The sequence below is a fragment of the Papaver somniferum genome, chromosome 3 (genome assembly GCF_003573695.1).
Source record: "Papaver somniferum cultivar HN1 chromosome 3, ASM357369v1, whole genome shotgun sequence".
Taxonomy (NCBI): Eukaryota; Viridiplantae; Streptophyta; class Magnoliopsida; order Ranunculales; family Papaveraceae; genus Papaver; species Papaver somniferum.
In genome coordinates, this window is record NC_039360.1 from 28,251,129 (window position 1) to 28,269,609 (window position 18,481).

Genomic DNA, 18,481 nt, shown 5'->3' on the forward strand with positions numbered 1-18,481 from the left:
ATAAATAACTGAATAGCGTTTGCATGAGTATAATGAAGTTTCTCAGCTAATTAATCAATTCACACATGAATGGATGAAGCTGCTTTAGCAAGGTGTGTGTTTAAAATCGAAATGTCTATTCTTGTTAAACCTAGGTGTGTGTTTATAAATAGGAAATGTAATGAAAATGTGGATGCTTTAGCTAAACTGGCTAGAAGATCTTATGTAACTAAGGAATGAGATCAGTTGTTACACAAGCATCCCATCCTGAGCTAGAAGAAATGACGTGTACGATTTACTACGTCATTTCTTTTTTATCTTCTAGCCTTTGCGCCAATTTTATTTTGTTACCGTATGAATAAATTTGTTTCGATATAAAATTCGATTCGTCTCAAACAAAACGAAAAGATACTATTTCGGGTTTCATTCGGTTAAATAGTTCCCCCACATTTAAAATTCTCCTCCAAAACTAGGGTTCTGATTTCCCAAGTAGATAGACATGTACAGATTACTAAATCAAGGTTTATAGACTATAATCATGTCCACCACAGGTACCGTATCTATTCAGTTCCACCCAATTGCTAGATTTTTTGGTCTTGAGAATGATAAATTCAGTGTGTTACATCCAAAATTGGAGTTTCCAAGAAGTAAATTTCTCGGATTCAATCTTTGCTCAGATGATAATACTCGCAAGGTATGTCAATAATTTGACTTCTTTTTCTATGATTATGAATTCATTTGTAGCTTGGATTTAGTAATTTAAGTGAGAAATGCAACATATGTTGAATATCTGGGTGTTGCTGGTAAATTTTGTTTCAATCACATGATTGTTGAAAGGGTGGGTTGTGATGACATTTTTATATGTAGGGATGTATTGGGAGAGTAAGTGCTGTACCGGAAGCTGATGATTTTTTCTGGGAGAAGGCGCTAACGCCTTTACTAGATATGGTTGAGACTCCGGTGCATTTGAAGAATTTGTCTATCAAGGTTTGGGTTTATGAAGTTTTAGAATTTTAAGTTTGGAGATATGTAGAATTGTAGTTCTTTTACTAACACTAGAGATGGTTATGATCGTAGGAGTTAAAACAATTAGCTGATGAGATACATTCCGAGTTATCTTTCATTATGTCGAAGATGCCTCGACACTTTAAAGCCAGTCTAGCAACAGTGGAGCTGACGGTTGCATTACATCATGTTTTTGATTCTCCAACTGATAAGATACTGTGGGATGTGGGTCAACAGGTAGGAACTTACTTTATCAATGGAGCCAGGGTTAGCTCGTTATGTACTAATTTGAGATAGAAGAATACATTATCATCTCTTGGACACAATTGGAGTTAAGATGTGCGTTAAATGTGATAGTGTGATCTTTAAAGAGCAGTTCATCATTTACAATGAACAGGCGTACGCACATAAAATTCTCACAGGTCGAAGGTCCCTAATGCATACCCTGAGACAGAAGAATGGTCTTTCAGGTTTTACATCTCGCAGTGAGAGTGAATTTGACGCATTTGGTGCCGCACATGGGTGCAACAGTATATCTGCTGGACTTGGTAATGTTGCTTTCGCTTTTCGCCCTCATGTTTTCGATTTCCAAATATAATAAGAGCAGCTCAAATTTTAAAATCAGGAGGTTTGCTGTCCGTCCTTATTCTGGCCTTCAAAACTAAGAAATAGATTTCTAACTGAAAAAGTACTTTGTATTTTGATAGTGAAATCAGTGACTTATACACAAAATGTTGATTCATTCTCAGGGATTGCTGTTGCACGCGATATTAAAGGAACACATGACCGTGTTGTCACTGTGATAAGCAATGAGACGACTATGTCTGGACAGGTCTACGAGGCAATGAGCAATGCAGGATATCTGGACTCGAACATGGTAGTTATATTGAACGATAGCAGACACTCTTTACACCCAAAGTTAGATGATAATCCAAAGTCAGCAGTAAACGCTCTCTCCAGTACTCTGAGCAAGCTTCAATCTAGTAAATCATTTCGGAAATTAAGGGAAGCTGCTAAGGTACACTTTTAACGTGTGTTTCAATAATGATCTCTATAGCTTATGAATGAAAAGAAAAGAAAATAAATAAAGGTTAAATGGCCAATTAGCGTTAAAGCTCTAATGTCGTTATTGCCCTTTAGGAAACTATCATTTACCTTGTTTGTGGTTCATAGATTTTCTGATCGCCATCACATTAATAATTGATTTTCAGGGTGTCACTAAGAGATTTGGAGGGCGTATGCACGAATTGGCAGCTAAAGTTGATGAGTATGCGCGTGGTATGATGGGTCCACAAGGAGCAACTCTTTTTGAAGAGCTTGGGTTGTATTACATTGGTCCAGTTGATGGTCACAACGTTGAAGATTTAATTTGTGTCCTCCAACAAGTAGCATCGCTGGGTTCAACAGGACCTGTATTGGTGCATGTGATAACAGAGGAAATGCAGGGTTTAGAAGCTGACCAGCAAAAGGAGACTTCAATCAAACATCAAGGTTTTTCTTCTCTCCATTTGGTAGCTTAAGCTTTGAAAAAGTCAGTGGAACTATATGTTTTTGAGGTATAGACATGTTTAAACGCGCACTGATACCAGGTTTGTAATATGATAAACTAACACCATGAATAGGTATTTGTGGCCTTCTTCTGTAGACCAAGTTTGAGTTGGGCATTTGGTAAAAGTAGAATTGATACGCCTATAGGCTTCATATTCTAGTTTTTCTCAGTCAAGTGACACTTTTTGATAGAAGGCCATATGATTTCACGAGCTGACTTCTTTTTACGTTCTCTGATTTAATGCAGGTTCCAGTAGCTCTGACTCATTATCTTCTTACCCGAAACTAAATGGTAACAGTTTCTCGCGGACCTATAGTGATTATTTTGTGGAAGCTTTGGTAATGGAGGCAGAGAGGGACAAAGATATTGTAGTTGTTCAAGCAGGCATGGGAATGGATCCATCATTAAAACTCTTTCAGGAAAGATACCCCGACATGTTTTTTGACGTGGGAATGGCCGAACAGCATGCAGTAACTTTTGCAGCTGGTTTGTCATGCGGAGGATTGAAGCCATTTTGTGTAATTCCATCCACCTTTTTACAGAGAGCATATGATCAGGTTTTCCTTCTTCGCTCCACTTCTTCCTATCTCTCTACTCTCTTGATTTTTGAATTATGCGAATGAACATTATTCTTAAGCTAATGACTTTTTGTTCTTATTTCTTACCTTAGATCATCCACGATGTTGATCAGCAAAGAATACCTGTGCGATTTGCAATCTCGAGTGCAGGACTAGTAGGATCTGATGGCCCTACACAATGCGGGGCCTTTGACATAACATTCATGTCATGTTTGCCAAACATGATTGTCATGGCACCTTCTGATGAGGATGAGCTTGTGAACATGGTGGCTACTGCAGTCCAAATTGATGACAGACCTGTTTGCTTCAGGTATCCGAGAGGCGCTATTGCTGGGAACAGCCTAATTTGCAATGGGATGCCTCTTGAGGTAATTTCCTAGTTCTTTGTATATTTTTTGCTGGTACGAGTTGATATCTTACAGACATGTCTCTGAAATGAAGCTAAATTACTTGTTGACAGATTGGAAAAGGAAAGATTCTTGCAGAGGGTAAAGATATTGCTTTTCTAGGATATGGGGTGATGGTTCAGAATTGCTTGAAGGCTCGGTCTCTTCTCTCCAGCCTTGGTATTCAAGTAACCGTTGCTGATGCAAGGTTCTGCAAACCCCTTGACATCAAGCTTGTTAGGCAGCTTTGTGAAGAGCATGAGTTTTTGATAACTGTCGAGGAGGGCTCTGTGGGAGGGTTTGGGTCCCATGTTGCACAATTCATTTCTCTTGATGGACAACTTGATAGAAGGGTGAAGGTACTATTCTCTCTCCCGAATCCTTGCATTTATCCAGTTTTTGAGCTTGGTGCGCTCTTGCGAGCCGGATATTCATTGTATTATAATTTGTTTATCTGGTTCTGATCCCAATTCTAATCTGCATAATACCATGTTCCAGTGGCGGCCAATTGTTTTGCCGGACAACTACATAGAACACGCATCTCCAAAAGAGCAACTTGCTCTTGCAGGCCTGACTGGACATCACATCGCGGCTACAGCTTTGAGTCTGCTTGGACGAACCCGTGATGCACTGTTGTTGATGCGATAGAGAGTTTATATATCCAATTATTATCTGGACAAGAAACCGGTATATATGACCATTATTCCTTCAAGTCTGGTTCGTAATCAATTTCTTTGAACAGATATGAACAGATAGTAATCAATTTCTTTGATTCGTTTATCATGAGTACATACTTGTATTTAGAGTTGTTAGAGGTAAGCTAAGTGCTTACAGACTGAAATTGTGCATAGTTTGAATGTAGCCTTTGTATCAGAGTATCCCCATTATTGGCGAGGGGTGTGTACAGCTAAACCAATGCAAATTTATGTATTTATCGCTAAATGGAATTTTTGAGTTCGCGCGTAGTGTTTCTTCAGCTACAAATGGAAATTGTAAGTAATAAAATGAACAATTAGGAACGCTGTAGTAGATTGTTTAAATGTTTTTTTTTTTTTGAGTTTTGATAGTTGAATTTGCAGTATGTGCATAGAGCCAACAACAATGTGGCATATTCACTATGGCAAATGTACTATTAATCTCCCAAATGAGGAGAACAGGCTAGATGATATTTCAAAAAGAGATACAAGAGTCTTCTTGAAAACCTCTCAACAGGAGGGAAAATGCATCATAGAAGGCACAAAGGCTACTTAAACATTGTCTTGTAAAGTTGTCTTTTAACATTTTCCTGGAAATTTCTGCATCTGCCACCCTATGCTCCTGAAGTTTGGGACAACCAATCTGAACTCATAGCAATTCTCCTGAAAATGAATGATTTATTAGTAACTAAAACAGCTTATAGGCCAAAATAACATACTGTACAAAAAAAAAATGATGAAAGTAAAAAAATAAGTCACCCCGTATCCAAATGGGATGCATGGAGATAACCACTTGTCCTGTAAGACAGGACAGCTCTGATATTCCCTTTCATTTGTTGAATCCAACACTTCTTTTTCTTCTTCTTCAGAAGTTAGGGTTCCTTTTTCTCACTTCCAAAATCAGACCCCCCACAAAAAAAAAAAAATCCTTTTTTTAGGGTAAAAATTAATGGAACTCCAGAAACATCAAGAGAACCATGTCCAGATCGAATCTTAGATGATATTGGTGGTGCTTTTGGTATGGGAGCTGTTGGTGGTTCAGCTTTTCATTTCTTGAAAGGAATCTACAACTCACCTAAAGGAGAAAGACTGGTCGAGGCACACAAGCTGTTCGTATGAATGCTCCTCGAGTTGGTGGTAGTTTTGCAGTATGGGGTGGTTTATTCTCAGCATTTGATTGTACAATGGTTTATGTTCGTCAAAAAGAAGATCCATGGAATTCCATCTTTGCTGGTGCAGCTACTGGTGGGTTTTTACAGATGAGACAAGGTCTTGGTCCTGCTTCAAGATCTGCTTTATTTGGTGGTGTTCTACTTGCTATGATTGAAGGAGCTGGGATTATGTTAAATAGGGTTCTGAGTCCTCCTGCTAATATGCCCATGGAAGAAGGGATGCCACCAGGGATGCCTCCTGGGTTTCCTATGGGGCAATTACCTGGCCAGCAGCAGCCTCAGATGGGTGGTTCTGCTATGTCTATGGAGGATTCTAGTTCAGGTTCAGCTTCATCATGGCTTGGTGGATTGTTTGGTGGTGAGAAGAAGATCAAGGAAGATAAGTCAAGTAAGACAGAGATTTTGGAGAGTTTTGATTCACCCAGTGCTCCGATTCCGTCATTTGATTATAAATAAAGAATGGGTTGTGGTGTTTCAAGGTAAGAGTTTGCTTTGAATTTCAAAGTTAGGGTTTTGAAATTACATCATTATCATTGAATAATGAAAATTGTGACAAACCTTGTATTTGGAGTTGCATCAAATCAAAGCTTTAGTTTTGTTCACTTCCCATATGTGTGATTATTTAGTCTTAAATTGTAGCTAAATATCATGTGATCTCTGAAACAATAAAGATATGATTTTTATTTTGGTAATTCTTTATTGCAACAAAGGTTGGTTGGTCTGCTGTTCTTAACGATTATTAATATTATCACTTTACATTGAATGGTCTGTTTTTGAATCAAAATTGTTGTGGATATCTGTTCGGTGGTTGCTTAATTTGAGTTGATCGCGCCCTTGTTCATCTCATTTGATGCATATATATGGCCATTCTCATTATAAACGTGCTCATTCGTCTCATCAGATTACTTTGGTCAGATTAGCTTTCACCGCTGTTGGTTATTTTGCTTGATTTCTTGAAATTATCAGTTCTAATGAGTTCGTTGAAGTAGCTTATGCTGTTGATTGCTAGTGAACTAACACTTTGTCCCTGCTGAAGTAAGGAATCTTACTTCCAATGAGTTTGTCGAAGTACGTTTATGCCGTTAACCTGAATCTTTGTTGTGAAAGATGAAGAGATATGTAGGATGCTTTTATATAATTGGTGTTAGAAAGAATTTCATGCAGGTTTATTTATTACCGTAATATGTTTTGCGGCAACAAGTTGATACTTTGTCTACTACAAAGTCGTCATTGGAATAGCGGACTTTAGCAAGCTTGTAAGACTAGTAGCTACTGGTTCTGTTAGTGGTACAGTTTTGTAGATAGCGTTATTTGTGCCTTCATTTCTGTATCAATTCTAAAGAGACCCTTTTCTCTTTTCTGCCATAAACCCTTCGTTTTACCTGCTTGTAACTCTCTAACACTGATGAAACTTCTAAAAAGTCGAAGCTTCTTTTTAACTTGCTAAAAGTTAGTTACATTTAGACAATTTTATCATAGCACGACATCTGTACTAGGCTACTAGTTCATTGAGCTAAACCATCTAGGTTACACATTGCTGAGATAAGAAGAAAACAGGATTGCCAAACATGTGACATAATTTTCATGTCATATTTGCCAAACATGATTATCATGGCACCTTCCAATGAGGACGAACTTGTGAACATGGTGGCCGCTGCAGTCCAAATTGATGACAGACCTGTTTGCTTCAGGTATCCGAGAGGCGATATTGTTGGGAGCAGCTTCATTTGCAACTGGTTGCTTCTTGAGGTAATTTCCGTGTATATATTTTGCACGTACGAGTTTATATCTTACAGATGTCTCTGAAATGAAGCTAACTTACTTGTTGACAGATTGGAAGAGGAAAGATTCTTACAGAGTGTACATATGTTGCTTTTTTGGGATACTGGGTGATGGTTCAAGACTACTTGAAGGCTCGGTCTCTTCTCTCCATCATAACACGACATCAGTAGTAGGCTACTAGTTCATTGAGCTAAACCATCTAGGTTACACATTACTGAGATAAGAAGAAAAACATCTGAACTAGTTTTGCCAAACATTGGGCACCTTCTGATCAAAAAAAAAACATGGGGCACCTGGCATAACATTCATGTCATGTTTGCCAAACATGATTGTCATGGCACCTTCCGTCGAGGATGAGCAAATTGACGGCAGACCTGTTGCTTCAGGTGTCCAAGAGGCGGCCTTATTTGCAAAGAGATGCCTCTGAAGGTAATGTCCGTGTATATTTTTTGATGGTGCGAGTTTATATCTTACAGATGTCTCTGAAATGAAGCTAATTTACTTGTTGACAGATTGGAAAGAGAAGATTCTTGCAGAGGGTAATGGTGGGATACAGGGTGATGGTTAAGAACTTCTTGAAGGCTCGATCTCTTCTCTTCAGCCTTGGTATACAACTGTTGCCGATACAATGTTCTGCAGACCTCTTGACATCAAGCTTGTTAGGCAGCTTTGTGAAGAGCATGAGTTTTTGATAACCGTCGAGGAAGGCTCTGTGGGAGGGTTTGGGTCCCATGTTGCACAAATCATTTCTCTTGATGGGCAACTTCATAGAAGGGTGAAGGTAATATTCTTTCTCCTCAGTCATTATACAGTTTTTGAACTTCTCTATGGAGCTGATTAGGAGGAGCATCTTCTTGGAAAGCTGTAGACGAACCCCAATTTTGACTGAATATTTGGGATAAAGGGCCTTGTCCTAACGAGGAAGATGATCATTGTTGTTCAATAGCTTCTAGAAATCTGTTACTGAAGCCACTTAAAAAAAACGTTAGATATCAAAATGACGGTCTTTAGTCTGGTGCTGGGGAGTAGTTGGTCATGATAAGTTCAGCTCTCACACGGCATGAGCGCCTGGCACACAGAACTTTGTTGGGTATTTCATACATTTTATCTGTAGGCACTAGGCATGTTTTCTTTATTTTTTTTCCTTGGGCATCTTAATACAATTAGTAACTTATGATGTCAATTGGTGCATTCCTTGTTCATTTTTTAGTCGTAGCATGTCAATAGGTATTACAATTTATATGCATGAGCAATTCTTCTGGTTCGGATCCCAATTCTAATCTGCATAATACCATGTTTCAGTGGCGGCCAACTGTTTTACCGGACAACTACATAGAACAGGCATCTCCAAAAGAGCAACTTGTTCTTGCAGGCCTGACTGGACATCACATTGCTGCTACAGCCTTGAGTCTGCTTTGCCGAACTCGTGATGCACGATAAAGAGTTGTTTTTGTCTCCAATTATTATCTGGATAAGAAATGGCTATATTTCCGAACTTTCGTAAAATTACAATGTGGTCTGACAGAGAATTTGTCATCTACGATAAGCTCATCAAATAAAAAAACTAGTCCTAAATGTTTCTCTTTAGAAGTTGTGTTTGGCGCTTGGTTGATGATGAAATTGACCCCAAGGCCCAAACTATTGTACTGTATATTCTACCTCCGTATGCCTGTTATTTTCTCCCGGTTCCACAGCCAATGCCCGAGATTTTGTTTAGCCTTCCCAAATTATTAGGAGATTTTCAACTGGAGGCTAGCTAGGGTTTTTCTCATTAAAAACCTATAAAAGTATGTGCTTGGTGGTTGGAGGGGCCGGTTTTTGTTTGATACTCACTGTTTCATTCTCTAGAGGTTTTGAAGAAGAGGCCAAAAGCGTCTACCAGATGCCAATGGAGAGAAAAGACTATATAGTCTCTGTTATCATCTGGTGGACGTTTATGTGCCTCTTCTTCTATTTCTTCTATCATTGTTTTCATGAATACTTGGTTGTCCGTTCGGTTTGTCACCTACTAATACAACTCAGAAAAATTCCGGTGTCGGTGAAATCTAGTACCTAGGATCTAGATTTCATTGCTTCAAAACAAAAACAACAAGGTACTAGATGACTCGTAATACCATGTTGTTTTTGTTATACGTATGACGAAGTTACCACTTTAGATGACTTTAGCAAGATATTGCCTGGTCATGATCAGATGGACGAAATTCGCATGATTATGGAGATTGCGAAAATTATTGTTAAATGTGAGCATATGAGTTTAAATAGTTAGGCACATTGTACTTGCACATAAGTCTAATACACTTGCACACAATGATGATGATATTGGATGACACCGACGCGACGTGACAAGCTAAGACTGCATTCTCCATAACCAAATGGATGGGTATATGGCTAGAGAATTAGATTATAAATAGCGCATCCAGGATTGTAAGGTAAGAATTGTGACAGACCATGCAAACTATTGTTATGGGTGTGATAAGAAATGAGAAGCTGGTGATAGCTTTCCCTTTGAAATGCCATGGTATGGTACTTTGGCTTGTACTGCTGTCTTTGACACTCTAACGCATGAAACAATAGCCTGTCTATAACTATAACTGTCACTGGTTGAGGATCACAAATCAGTTTTTGTGTACTATCAAAGGAATTTAAGGGTTATTTCTTCGCCAACAGTCTGTTTCTCTTGGCTTTCTACTTGTATCTCAGTGACAGATAATGGATTTTCGTAGGAACCTAGACAGATATCGGATGCTTTTGTCAATCAGATTTCAATTTCGTAACATAATATTTGTCATCTACGATAAGCTCGTAAAACAGTCCAACTTCAAAAAAAAAAAAATTGCATAAAAAAAAAGAGACCATCAGAACGGAGAAGACAAATGGAATATATTCCGATTAAGGCTTTCGCACTCATCCAAACACAAAAGTTAGTTCAATAGATATTTAAACCATGGGTCTGTAATTCATGTTATATATGGAACTAGGTGCCAGACGCTTGGTCTAATACGGGTAATGAGTGTCCGGGAATATGGCGGATTTTTTACGTACGATGAAGACTAAAAGGTCCAAACTAGCTCCAGACTCTTGTAAATAAAATAACTCAAAGCGTAAGCAGTGACGGGATATCTCAATTTTTTGCAACCCCTGGTGCATGCTAATAGCTGCTTGTCACATTTTACAATAGTTGGGGGCTTCAATGTGTTACGTTTAAAAATAAAAATAAAGAAATAGAACGTACGTAGTCACGCACATACAGGAAGAGAGATGAAATATATACCGATCGAGTAGAGGTTTGAAATTTGAACATTGTTTATGTTTGTTTAAGACGTGAAATGCATGCATTGTCTGCATGGCCGAGCCAGAAATTTTGCTATGAGAACAAAGGAAGTAAAAGTCTTGCCAGGGGATGTGATTAAGAATGATCTTGAAAGTTCGGTATTTAAAAGACTTAAGCTCAGGAGCCATCTGGGTTGGGTGTGCAATTGTCCACTCATGCTTCGAGCTGGCTCTGCCCCTGGTACAGATCTAGATTGATCTTTCCTGAAATAGTACTACGAAAGAAAATAATAAGAAGAGGATGTTTTTAGATAGAGATTCTCTAAATTATTGCCTACAGAGTACAAAATGTTGACAAGAGAGGAGGATTTAAAAGTACGAATTTTGATTTTCGATGGAGATTACGAAAATTATTGAACTTCGGTTTGGAATAATATGTGATCTCATCAGTGTCAAAAAAGTACATATGCTTATTCAAATTATGGAACAATATAGGACTGTAAGGTAAGGTAGTGACATGCCATGCAACGTACAGTTAGGCAATTTGTTATGGCGTTACTAAGTGTGTGATAAGAAATGAGAAGCTTTTATATAATTCAATAATCTTTTGATATTTAAATATCTAGTAAAATGATTATGAAACAAATTTTACTATCAAAGAATAGGTTTTGGGCCACGAGACGTATTTATGATCACGAGTTTGTAATGTAGAGTTTGAATCATAAGATTTGTTGTTTGAAATCTTGTGTGATCATGCATGCATGTACTTATGACGACTTTAGATGACTCGTAATATCATCTACTTTAGATGACTTTAGTAAGAAGATATTGTCTGGTCATGGTCAGATGGACGAAATTCGCATGATTATGAAGTTTCAATAGTTAGGCTGCACTTTGTACTTACACATACATAATGCTGATGATATTGGATGACACCGACGTGACGTGACAAGCTAAGACTGCATTCTCCATAACCAAATGAATGGGTGTGGCTAGAGATTAGATTATAAATGGCACATCCAAGACTGTAAGGTAAGAATTGCGACAGACCATGCAAAGTACAGTTAGGCAATTTGTTACGTGATAAGAAATGAGAAGCTGATGATAGCTTCTTACCCTTTGAAATGCATGGCATGGGTTTTGCTCGGAAGATTGGATATTTTTATGCAACTTGCGACCAACCAGTATATAGATACTTGGCTTTCTACTGCTTTCTTTGACGCTTGGCGACATGAAACAATTGCCTGTCCATAACTGTCACTGGTTGAGGATCACAAATCAGTTGTTTTTGCGTACTGTCAAAGGAATTTAAGGGTTACTTCTTTGCCAACAGTCTGTTCCTTTTGGCTTTCTACTTGGATATTAGTGAAAGATAACTGATACATTTGGATCATTTCGTCTATCAAATTTCAATTTTGGAACATAAGATTTGTCATCTACGATAAGCTCGTTAAACTTAGTCCCAAGTGGTCTCTTTTTGGTAAGAGATTATTATTATGAGTTTTGTTTGGCGTTCGGTGATGAAATTTGACCTGCAACAATATACACCACATAAAAATTCTAGCTCTTGACAATGCTATTATCACGAGATACGTGTATACGTAAGTTTTCAGATAATTCTCCATTTGGAATACTTCGTATGTTTCCCGTCTCAAATGAAGTTTGTGGTGTGAATCTTTGAAACGATCATTTTCGGAGGCATCCAAATAGCATATTACTATACTTTTTTCTTTTTTTTTTTTTGTTACCAAGACGATGATGTTTTGGTGTGAAAATCTTGGCGAAATCGAAAAAAGAAAATACTATAACAAACATGCCCATTCCGGTGCATAGCACAAATACTAGTATTTCATATACCTGCAGAGATAAGGAAGAAAAAGAAGAAGAATAATATTTGGAATGACGTACGGATACATCTATAACATTTTAAAATTTGAGAAAATGAATGGTGGACATTCAATCAAATTCTTCTTCGCCACCTAATGGTCTGATTTAGATGCATGATGAAGAGCATTGCATGTGCTGCTGCCCAACCCTTTTGGTTAAGAAATGACTTTAGACGTGCTTTGTATTGCTTAAGGAATTAGGTAGCTACAGCCGTTTCAAGAAAACGATTTGGTTTTGAAAATTATACGATAAATTATTAAATCAAATAAAAAAATATTTTCTCGATTTCTAAATAATAGGCTTGTTTGTGTGTAAATCGGCACATAAACAAACCTATTATTTTGAAGCAGAGGGAGTATGATTAGAAGATCGTGCTAACATAATTCCTATAATGCGGTGCTAGCAAAAAGTGTCTACCTCCATCACAGGAAAGTATCATTTTTTTTCTGGAACGGAACGGAACGGAGATGATAGTAGGTACTATTTATCCGTAATATTATTATCATCGGTTTAAACTGAGAAATGAATGGTCGATATTTAATCATCTTCACCACCAAATGATTCAAACGAAGAGCAACACATGTGCCGTGCCAAAAAATAATTAAGCCTTAAGCTGGATTAGTAATCCCTAGAGCTGTCGCAGCCATGGAAACAACTTTAGACGTGTTTTATACCTTCAAAAGAAAGTGAGATGATTCGTTTTGGTTTCAATGTTTTTTATTTTACCATTAAATAAGCAATAAAAATAAGGTTGTTGGGAATTCAATTGAGGTTTTGTTCTCTAGAATGTCGACGATAAGATAAACAATTTTTTTGTATATATATTTTGCATGCTTGATTCCTGCCATGTGGTGCTAGCTGAAAATATCCTCGCCTTTTCTTTTTAGTATATATATAAAGGCCGAATGCAGATGCAGGGAAATGTGCCACCCTTTATGACTGGTCATTGATAATGATCGCTTAGAAAATCATACATGCAAATTTGCATTGAGTGTACTTCTATACGCAATATGTTCTCGAAAGAATCTCACTTTAGATTATTTGTTGAATCGTTTTTTTCTTTTTAATTGGTAAAGAATTTTTGGTCCGGATGAATTTTAAACTCAGAGCACCAGCATCATTAGGCAATGACTTTACCATTACGCTACTGAGATATCGACTACTTGATGAATCGTCAAAGGTCGGGTTTCAAAACTGATTAGGGAGATTTTTTGTGTGAGTGGAGGTAGAATTCACTTTTTTAAAATCATATGATTTCTAATCCAAATGCTAGTCTCGCTCTGAGACCATTATCATCTCTTACTGGATTTTGACGGAATAAACTAGAAGTGCCAACGGGTCTTTTTGGGTCCGGATAGTGCTACCCGAAACCGGAACCGGTAATTTTAGTCGGTTCCGGGTCCGGTTCCTAGATTGATGGACCCGGAATCGGACCTATTAAAAACCTTAATTACCCATCGGGTCTGGGTATTTATCGGGTCCTCTAAAATTACCTATATTTTTTGATAATTTATTTTTACATTTGTTATGTTTACTTGAATCTTATAACTTTTTATATAAAATTATTATTATATCTATATAAATGTTCTAATTAACATTAAATGTAAGAAAATAAAAGAAAAATAAAAAGAATTCAAGCGAACCATACATAATCTTTCCATTTTGTGTAAAATTAACAAATAAAAAATAAATACTCGGGTACACAATACCCGACGGGTAATACCCGTTAGGAATCGGATAGTGATTTCACTAACGGGTCCAATCTTAACACTCGGAATCGGAATCGGACCCGATACACCCGGTTCCGGATAATCGGGTATCCGTTGACAATCCTAGTATAAACTTGGGTCGGTGTAGACCCGTTGTGTATATATGGCACTAATAATAAGTGTGATAAGAAATGAGAAGCTGGTGATAACTTGCCCTTAAATTGACATGCACTGCATGGGTTTTGCTGGGAAGATTCAGGTTCTCTCGTAATCTTTTTTGTAACTGGGGACCAACCAATATATCTTGGCTTGTACTGCTGTCGACTCTTTAACACTTGAGCTTTTGTGTACTACCCTCAAAAGAATTTAGGGGTTACTTCCTTGCCAACAGTCTGTTCCTTTTGGCTTTCTACTTGGATATTAGTGAAAGATAACTGATACATTTGGATCATTTCGTCGATCAAATATCAATCTAGCTATACTATAAAATTTGTCATCTACGATAAGCTCATCAAATAAACTTAGTCCTACCTTGTACTGTTTTTGCAAGTTGTGTTCGGCGCCTGCTGATGAAATTGACCCCAAACCGTTGTACACACCACAAAATTTCTACCTCCTAACTAATTACGCGCGACAGTGCCTGCAAGATACGTATGTTGATCTACATCACATTTCCTATGATGATGACAAATGAAGTTTGTGGTGTAAATCATTAAAACGATCATTTTCACATAAACCTTAGGCATGATCCAAATTACAAATTGCAAGACATAAAATTGTTAGTTACCAAGGTGATGGTGTTTCACTTCTGTTTTGGTTTGAATATTCATGGTTTTAGATAAGCAAAGTTCATCGAATTGTTTTGTAGTAAATAGTTTGTTCCTGTTTAGGCTCATTTGAGTAAGTAATTTGTTCCTCTTTGGGTTTCGCCTGTGAGATGGTTTTTGTCTTTCGTGTTTTTGTTGGCGTGTGCCTCTCTATGACTCGCCTAGGTGTCTCATTTTTTTTTTTTTTTGGGTATACCCGATTTTAAGTGGACTATCTTTAAGGGCTAAAAGGATCTTAATGGGTGAAGTTACAAAACTACCATCACCCTTTATAATTAAAATTATCCTAATCAGTTTCATTTTTTCATTTCATCTTCTTCTCTTCTTCTTTTCCTCCACCTCTACCTTACCGGTTCTCCATCACACCACAATCAAAACTCGTCGATTCGAAAATTCCGATTAATCTTCAAACATGGAGCCGCCGCGGCCTGGGGCTAGTCGTATGAAAACCACAAATAGAAAACACAATGAATACAGCCCTGGTATTGCAAATTTAGTTCAAAAGAAAGAGAAGAAAAAAGCGGTTGAAGAGAAGAAATCAACGCCGCTGAAAAAGGAGAAATGGCGCAATTGAGAAAGTAAGGGCCTACTTAAACTCACTCCAGTACTTCGATTTCATGCTTGCATGTCAAACTAGGTCAGAAAAATCGAATTTGTGAATTTGCAGTTATTTAGCCGGCAAGGTGTTTATTCCACGACCATTCCGACTTTTCATATTTAGGATTAGTCGGCAAGCTTTTAGGTTGAAGATCTTGCCGGCTGTTGAATACCTGTAACTGATTTTTACAGAGTCGGCAAGGTATTCAACCTTAATACCTTGCCGGCGATATATGTTTTTTTAGTCGGTGGGTTATAATTCAAATACCATGCCGGCGGTTTGTTTTGAAAATAGGGGTTGCTGATGTCTAAAGTCGGTATGTTTTTTTGATACCACCCTGCCGACTGTTTTTTAGCCGGAAATGTATGGGTTATGGACCTTGCCGGCTAATTATGTGGAAAATCCTTGTATCTACTGTGTTCATATTTGTTATAAGCCGGCAGGTTATTTGAATAAGAGCATACCGACTATAATTTAGCCGGCATGTATATTATTAGTCGACCCTTCCGATCATTGTTACGCCATATTTGTTATATATGTTGATCCCGCCGACTTATGAACTTTTTTCTTAATTGTTCTTATTCAGGTTGGCAAAGGGAAAGAAGAAAACTGTTACTCCTCCTTCAATACCTCCTCGTGTTGGTGACAAACTCTTTAATGCAACACATCGAGGGGCATTATTGAGCCGGGAACGCCCAAGATCCGTGAACAGAATGATTCTCAACCACCACCAGAACCAAATGATTCAGATGAAACTCCAGATGAAGACCAATCAATTCCATCTGGTAGAAGAGGTAATGATGATGATGATGTTGAAAGAACTCCGGCTGCTGGAGGAGGTAACAATGATGATGATGATGGTGATCAAGACATGCCACCTGTTGGAGGAGGTAATTATGATGATGATGATGATGATGATAATGGTAATGGAGACAAAGATAAGGATAGAGAAGATGAAATTGTCGAAGAGGAGGAAGAAGAAGAATAAGAAGAAACTCAAGATAATGATCAACAAACCCAAGATGCAATTACAACTGAAACCGGAAAGAAAAAGAGGGTTATTACTAAACCAGCTGATTCCCACATGCCTCCCTCTCACTTGAAGGTTACACTGAAACCAGGTGAGCCTCTAAAGGGGACCTCGAAAAATAATGGACATGTACTTTTTGGATACAAAGACTCGTGGGCATGTGAAATCCGAAATACTGTCGTAAGTAATCTCAATCCACCTTTGTTTTTTATTTAAGTGTGTCTATCTTAAATTTGATTCAAGTATTTGTATTTCTTTTCATTTTGTGTTTTTGGTATTTAGGATCACAAGCATGCCATCCGTTTCTTGAGGCGCCAACCTGCATGTTCAGTGATTAAGAAATGGCCACTTGACAAGGAATGTGACGAGGTGAAAGCGATTGTCAAGAACTCCGGGTTGTGGCTTGCGGTGGAGAGTTCGATTGTTGAGTATGATAGAGTTACCGTATCTGCATTCTGTGAGAGGTTCTACGGAGAGACTGATATAATGTTATTCTCATTCGGTGAGATGGCGATAACTCCCGATGATGCTCATCAAATTTTAGGCCTCGAGATTGAGTTAAAAGCAACCAGTGATGGCTACGATGATGGCATTACTTGGGACAAGATCTTCGAATTTACCAAAGATTTGTTCGGTTGGGATCAGATTAAGACGGAGTCTATGCTTCTGATGAAGGATGGTTATCTAAGAAAGAAGTTTAATATTAAGAAGTTGAGAGACACATTCTCTGGGACTAAGAAAATATATGATAAGGAAGGAAGGGTGGACTTGGTGTGAATCAATGCTACCGCGTCAACTTATTATCTATACTTCCTGCGCAAATGTATCTTCCCCGTCAGTTCCGGAAGCTTGGTCGACGCCAAGTGTATTCAACTATTGCATCCCTTAGATCAGATGCATAAGTATTCTTGGGGTACTGCGCTGGTCGCCTTCTTGAACAATGAGTTGACAAAGGCTTCAAAGGCACTCACTGCGTAAGTTAACGGAAATCTATGTCTCTTCCAGGTAATTTTATTGCGTAAGTCATTTATATTTGCAAAATGCTCGTAATGTAAGATTCTTACTAAAATTTGTGTTTGCATACGTTTGGATATATGAGCACTTCCCTACTTTAGTGAAAGCCAACCCCTACGTCAAAGTGAATGAGAAGCTTGCTATTGATAAGCCAAGAGGACGAAGATACAGTTTTAAGGGTGCTCAGTATAAGGATATGCCGCAGCTTATCAACGTGCAAATAACCTTGGACAAATTGACTGCGGATGAGGTAATATTTTGATAAAATGCCCCACTTTCAATTTCCGGTTTAATAATGTGACCTCGTTTTTTTCAATTTTTCAAAAGTGCCCCTTCTGTTTAGATTCCCGTTAAAATTGAAACAAGTTAGTCAAAGTAGCTTTGACAAGTCAAACAATAGGGTTAAATTACTTAATAACCCTTACCAAACCCTAAATTAAGATAAAAAGCTAAACTCGCCCACATTTTATTTCATTCGGTTTTTCCTCAATGCGGCTACTTCTCATTCTCTTTCTCTCTGTTACCTTCTCTCTCTGAGTTTTATGTCTTCTTCAAATTTCCAAACAACAACTCAAATCCTACACCAACTCGAAAACGAGTCATATTTTCTAAACGTGGGTTAGGGTTTGTAGATAAAGTTAGGGTTTGATTTAGGTTCTATTTTTCTAGTGACATGAATCTTCATATGTTTCTAAGAGATTCGAAGGTTTGGAATGTAAACATGAGTTAGGGGTTTGTAGATTGTGTAAAGGGTGGATTTGGGTTTGAAGGAAATCATGTGAAATTTGGTCTGATTATGGTGGTAAACTGAAATCAAATTGGATTTCTTAATAGTGAAATTGAGAATGATTTTAGTGGTTTCTACTGAATCTGCTGGCGGTGAAGGAGGTAGAGGTGAATTCGGTTTAATTTTAGTCCACTAGAGCTTTTGAAATTTATGTTGATTCAATTTTAGAAATTTCTGAAATTAGGGTTCTTCGTAGCTTTTGTGTTTTGAATT

At 37.8% G+C, this 18,481-nt stretch overlaps 1 protein-coding gene and 1 pseudogene across 1 annotated transcript; both read left to right on the plus strand.

The window, feature by feature from the left end:
• Window positions 1-370: 370 nt before the first annotated feature.
• Window positions 371-4,462, plus strand: LOC113355671 (probable 1-deoxy-D-xylulose-5-phosphate synthase, chloroplastic). Its single transcript, XM_026598585.1, has 10 exons — window positions 371-673; window positions 847-966; window positions 1,057-1,221; window positions 1,382-1,532; window positions 1,734-2,002; window positions 2,196-2,475; window positions 2,780-3,090; window positions 3,204-3,479; window positions 3,572-3,856; window positions 3,996-4,462. The coding sequence occupies exons 1-10, from the start codon at window positions 518-520 to the stop codon at window positions 4,143-4,145; spliced, it is 2,163 nt and encodes a 720-aa protein (XP_026454370.1). The 5' UTR covers window positions 371-517; the 3' UTR covers window positions 4,146-4,462.
• An 18-nt stretch (window positions 4,463-4,480) lies between these two features.
• Window positions 4,481-8,796, plus strand: LOC113359209 (annotated as a pseudogene).
• Window positions 8,797-18,481: the final 9,685 nt, after the last annotated feature.

Excerpts from the sequence above, each read along its gene's own strand:
- LOC113355671 (XM_026598585.1), top strand. The coding sequence starts at position 518 with ATGTCCACCACAGGTACCGTATCTATTCAGTTCCACCCAATTGCTAGA. Across the intron at positions 674-846 it reads CAGATGATAATACTCGCAAG|GGATGTATTGGGAGAGTAAG; the intron begins GTATGTCAATAA and ends TTTTATATGTAG. Across the intron at positions 2,476-2,779 it reads GACTTCAATCAAACATCAAG|GTTCCAGTAGCTCTGACTCA; the intron begins GTTTTTCTTCTC and ends GATTTAATGCAG.